General features: G+C 47.9%; 1 protein-coding gene across 2 annotated transcripts in view; it reads right to left on the bottom strand.

Moving 5' to 3' along the window:
- Window positions 1–1,254: 1,254 nt before the first annotated feature.
- The window catches only part of SLC30A8 (solute carrier family 30 member 8), an 85,535-nt gene continuing 80,789 nt past the window's right edge, over window positions 1,255–6,000 (bottom strand). For both annotated transcript variants that reach the window (XM_068237950.1, XM_068237949.1), the window contains exon 8: window positions 1,255–2,035. In XM_068237950.1, coding sequence (XP_068094051.1) covers window positions 1,890–2,035 — 146 coding nt within the window. In that variant the 3' untranslated portion in view covers window positions 1,255–1,889. The remainder of the gene's footprint in view (window positions 2,036–6,000) is intronic.

Here is a 6,000-nt window from a genome sequence, read left to right as displayed (position 1 = left end):
ATAGAAATCGCATTTCGAGTTTATTAAACACATTTTTCAGAAGAAAAATACATATGTTCGCATAGATCTGCACATGATGAGTCCTGAAAGAGGGACAAATGAGGAAAGAAGTGAGTCAGAGGGAAAAAGTGACAGTTGGGAGCTCTGCTATTGTTACGCTACTGGCTACAAGCTTGCATTATACAGCAGCTTCTATTGGCATTCATTGCTTCTGTGGTTGCACACTGCAAATTCAACCTTCCACTTCTAACTGCTGTAAGGGCAAAAGGAGGAGGGGACTGCAGAAAAGGAGGTGGCTACATAGTATCATGGCGTGCTGTGGTCCATGGGGTTGCAAAGAGTCGAACACGACTGAATAGCGACTGAACAATAACAACAAAGCATGCAACATAGAGAGTAAAGGCCTATATCCACTAATCGATTAATCGAATGACCACATTTTTTTGTGTAATACTCCGTAACATAGTTTAACCCAAGTTTGTTAAATGATGTTCAAGTGCGCGATAATCGTTCGCTTACAACAACCGTCATGATCATGATGAATCCGGTCATGGACGGTCGCTTTGATCACCACTGACCTTCACACTTATTATTGCGATCTTTCAACGACTCATTTGGACCTGTCGTTGGTTCACACATTCACGATCGCAGAAGCTGTGGTGAGTATTCAACAGGAGACAAGCAAGAGGGTGATATTGGGATGGATGTAGTTTTATTAAAGTAATGTCCTTTACGATTATATCTATGGAGCCAGAGGAACCTAGGTAAGTCAGTGAATTGCCCGGGGTTCCTCTTTAATTCTTCCTAAATATCCAAAAAAGAAAAGTTTTGACTTGAGTCAGGCTTTAGGTCAGAGGTCAAGCAAGCACGCCTTTGTCCTTCTCATTTCATGAGACTTGTCCAAACAGTAGTGCTGCAATCCCGACCCAAGGCCCCTGCAAAGGCTCAGATTTCTCCAGGCTGTGGTGTATCCAAAGGAAAGTAAGGCACCTTCCACTGTACTGTTTTTGTATTTCTGAAAACATTTCACCGCTAGCCAAGTGGCTTCTTCAGTCCACGTAAGGCGAAGTAATACCCAGAAATGTATATACATGAATATTTATTATCCACTTAGTACGCAGTCAGGAGCGGTTCTTCCACGAAGCAACATGAACTATATGCTTCAGGGCGGCAACAATTGGAGGACGGCAAGATGCAGATCCCCTCCCAAAAAATATACCCCTCCTCGCCCTCCCCATCTCCCCCTTCCTAGATGCGTGGTGCCGTTTCACTCAGCTCCTTTCAGCGTTCCAGCAATGGGACATTCAAGCACCCATCGAGCGTCCTGTATCCATGGCTACATGGGTGCTCATGTGACCTTTTAAGTGCTGTCTGGTCACATGAGGCGCCGCTGTAGTCAGAGAGGAAGAAGGACTTCACGTGTTGCAGGTGATCTCATCGCTAATCTCCTGAGAGCGGATACACGGCATCGTAGGGATCAGATGCTGTGGACCAGCAGGGAGGAGATGCTGTCTTGGAGTTGGAGGAAGCAGAGGGAGGTAAGCATAGTGCCAGTGCCTGCAATCCACAGCCTGATGTGTCTGCTTGGTCTGGCTTTGCACACACACGTTTTGGGGGCGTCCTCACAGTGTATTGCTTCAAGCGGCAAAAAGTCTAGAACTGGCTCTGTACGTGGTTATTTGTCCCATCAATGTCAAGACATGACAGATGCACTCTCAATAACCTGCTGAGTAATTCCTGGTTCCAAAAACTCATGACAGAGAGCGAACAGATAATATGGGGCAGTAGATGTATCCCATACACATTGTCTCTGGTCATTCTCTGCAGTGGGATGTTGCGTTGGTTTGGCTCATCCTCTCTTCTCATGGCAGATTGGTGGAAAATGTTGGTCATTCCACTGGCTCGGAGCAGAATACGCACTCAGGATTCTGATCTTCCACTGGCTCCACTTGGATGGTGACCGAATGGAAGGGGAAATTGTCAAACACATTACGTGTGACCTCCGTCAAGATTCTTCTGGCATCGTCTGAAGTCTCTGCAAAATCATGATTGGTTACAATGAATAACAGCCCATAGTGCAAAGCAGCTCAATATAATAGAGAATGCATAAGCAATAAGTTTGGTTGATACCATGTATAAGGCTAACTTAATGGACCACTGTCACAAAAAATTGTAAAATGTAAAATATATGTAATCCCATAAAAATAAGAACCACGTTTCTTCAAAATTAAAATGAGCCATCAATTACATGTCTCCTATGTTGCTGTCACTTACTGTAGGTAATAGAAATCTGACAAAACCAAAAGGTTGTGGATTAGTCCATCTCTTCATGGGGGATTCTACGCATGGCCTTTATTCTTTATAAAGATACTCCCTGAAAATGACTTGTACAAAGACTAGTGATCTAAGCCCGTTTGAAAACGGGCTCTAGGTCTGTCATTACCGTGCGCACCCGCCGGCCTTGCACGCACCCGCCTGTCACGCTCGCATGAAATTATTTTGAAAATAAAGAAAACCCTGAGAATCCCCCGTGAGGAGATGGACTAGTCCAAAACCTGTTAGTTCTGTCAGATTTCTACTACCTACAGTAAGTGACAGCAACATAGGAGGAATGTAATTTATGGCTCATTTTACTCTGGAAAAAAATTACTTCTTATTTGTACATGTAGACGTCTTTTAAATTTTACAATGTTTGAGATAGTAGTCCTTTAAAGGGAACTGAGCACCTGGAAATACATTTTTAAAGTGAATCTCCCCATAAGGGAGGTTCATATTGGAGTGTGCTGTTGAGGTGAGCATCACTACTTCGCTACAGTGTGCAGCAGCTCTGGCCCCTGGCCCATATGGGATGTGCCATCTTTTCCACGGATCGACCGCAGCTGTGCCTAAATGTCAACTTCCCGGCTAAATGTTTTGCGTGCGCCCACCGTACTGCATGATGGGGGATGTAGTATGTGTAGTATCTCTGTACTTACATCCATAGACTACATCTCCTGGCATGCATTGCGGCGGGTGTGTGCATGAAATGCTTAGCCGGGAAGTAAACATTCGGCACAGCTGCGGTCAGTCCGTGGAAAGATGGCGCATCCCATACAAGTCATGGGCCCCTCCAGCAAAACTTTTACAAGGCCCTCAATGTTCACACTCCCTTTCCCTTGGCTACCCTCAAAGACTGGGGGCCCAGCTTGCCATAAAACAAGCATGGCCATCATAATCTTCACTTATATAACCAGGGCTGTGGAGTCGGTACAAAAATCTTCTGACTCCAACTCCGACTCCTCAGTTTATGAAACCTCCGACTCCAGGTACCCAAAATGCCTCCGAATCTGACTCCACAACTCTGACTCCTTAGTCTAATACTTACCAGGGCTGTGGATTTTTTTCAAAAATCATCTGACTCTCGACTCCGACTCCTCAGTTTATGAATTTACCGACTCCGACTCCAGGTACCCAAAATTCCTCCGACTCCAAAGCCCTGTATATAACAAGTAGTAATAAAAACACCTTATCTGAAGGATGGGACCCCCTTACTGGAGGAAGGAAGGGTTAGTAGTTGGGCCTCCTCCCAGCTCTGGACCCCTCTGCAGTTGCATTTGCTGCTCCCCTGTAGTTACATCCCTGCTTCCATGTTGTTATTGTGCCAACAAAATACTTTTCCAAGGAAAGAACATGTGTCTTCAGATCTCCATCGTGATGCTGGTTTTCAGGCTGTGCGCAATTTGTGAAATGTGTCTTTTCTGTCCCAGGTGTGACATCCGGCATCGGAATTCATCTCCACCTGAGTGATTAGCTTGAGCTGCGCAATGAGGAGGAGAAGCGGAATGCTCTGATTAGGAAGTTTCCTCCTCATTTCAGGAAAGCGGAGGCTGATTATTCTGCTGCATCCTGAATATGAACATTCTCGTTACCAATTCTCTACATTCCCCACTTATGACAAAGGGTGATGTGTTCTGGAATAAAGCTGGGGATATTTTTAGGTTTTCCCCTCCTGGGCTATTTGACACCTGTGACTCATAATGTGACTGGAAGGCCTGGTGAGCACACAAGGGTCTCATGGCTCTGCTTTAGTAAACAAATCTAAATGAACAAAATTAAGTCTTCTGGCCTGCAAAGGATTGAGCTCAGGTATTTTTTGTAGAAAATAGTACACAGCAAGATTAAGGCATTAAAGTGTACCCGAGGCGGCATTTGGGGGAGGGAGGGATAGTTTGTCAGACGGTACACAGAGGCATGTTCCCGGGTCCATGAGCATTGTTCTCCCCACTTACCCGGCTCCCACGTGACGTTACTCCAGCACCACTCTGTCAGCACTCCGCCCCCTGCATAGCAACAGAACAGGTTGCTAGGCTGCTAGTGATGCATCTGTCAGCCTCAGAACCCAAAATGTCACCCCCAAGCGTCTATCGAAAAAAGGTGAATAGAAATTCTGTTGCCCAGTAATGTAGATAGTAAAATATTGGTATATAATGCCAATATTTCACTGTGACTAAACCTAAGAGTACTACCCCCCCCCCCCTCGATCGCTCCCCCACCCCGTACAAACTACCTGCCAGACACCTAAGCGTAAGACCCCCTTAGAAACTACCTACCTGATGCCTAACCCGAACCCCCCACCCTCGCACAAACTACCTACCTGACGCCTAACCTTAAGACCCACCCCGCAAATGAAAAAAACAAAACAAAATGTAAGCTTTCAGGAGCCGCCACAGGCAACTATAGAAATATTGGCATTGGGCTGTAATTTGGTTGCCCGATTGATAGAGAATGCTGTACCAATGCCTGCCGCTATTTATCGGGGGCCCAAATTAAGCTTCAATGCTGATAATTCTATAGGCGCCTATGACGGCGCCCAAACTTCCAGCGCTAGCAGGCGCTCAAATTGCCTGCTTTGCACCCCCGCTGGGTGACATTCCTCGTATGGGCCTGAAAAATAAGTACTCATGCAGCCAATTCAGTACACTTGCAGCCAATGGATGCTGCCCCTGGTTGGGTCTATCTGAAAATGGCGCCTGCGAATAATGGCGCACGGTGCTGCCGCTAAGCCGTTTGACGCATATGGCTATTTAACGTTAAAGCCTTATTGCAATTTAATGTTAAAGCCTTATTGTTATTTAGCGTTAACACACAGAACCCTCTCTGTACCAATCCCTAACCCTAAGACCCCCCTGGTGGTGCCTAACCCTAACCACCCCCCTGGTGGTGCCTAACCCTAACCACCCCCTGGTGGTGCCTAACCCTAACCACCCCCCTGGTGGTGCCTAACCCTAACCACCCCCTGGTGGTGCCTAACCACCCCCCTGGTGGTGCCTAACCCTAACCACCCCCCTGGTGGTGCCTAACCCTAACCACCCCCTGGTGGTGCCTAACCCTAACCACCCCCCTGGTGGTGCTTAAACCTAACCACCCCCCTGGTGGTGCCTAACCCTAACCACCCCCTGGTGGTGCCTAACCCTAACCACCCCCCTGGTGGTGCTTAAACCTAACCACCCCCCTGGTGGTGCCTAACCCTAACCACCCCCTGGTGGTGCCTAACCCTAACCACCCCCCTGGTGGTGCTTAAACCTAACCACCCCCCTGGTGGTGCCTAACCCTAACCACCTCCTGGTGGTGCCTAACCCTAACCACCCCCTGGTGGTGCCTAGTGTTGGGCGAACAGTGTTCGCCACTGTTCGGGTTCTGCAGAACATCACCCTGTTCGGGTGATGTTCGAGTTCGGCCGAACACCTGACGGTGCTCGGCCAAACCGTTCGGCCATATGGCCGAACTAAGAGCGCATGGCCGAACGTTCCCCGAACGTTCGGCTAGCGCTGTGATTGGCCGAACGGGTCACGTGGTTCGGACCCGAACGCGCTCTGATTGGCCGAACTGTCACGTGGTTCGGGTAAATAAATACCCGAACCACGTCATATCTCCGCCATTTGTCTGTGGGTTTAGCTTTGGGTAGGCAGGCAGGGTAGTTCGCGCTCCAGCCACGCTAGCCAGGGTCCCCCCTGTCATTGT

Source organism: Hyperolius riggenbachi, chromosome 5 (genome assembly GCF_040937935.1).
Source record: "Hyperolius riggenbachi isolate aHypRig1 chromosome 5, aHypRig1.pri, whole genome shotgun sequence".
Classification (NCBI taxonomy): Eukaryota; Metazoa; Chordata; class Amphibia; order Anura; family Hyperoliidae; genus Hyperolius; species Hyperolius riggenbachi.
Note: the sequence above shows the minus strand (reverse complement) of the source record. Positions and strands in the feature narration are given on the sequence as shown.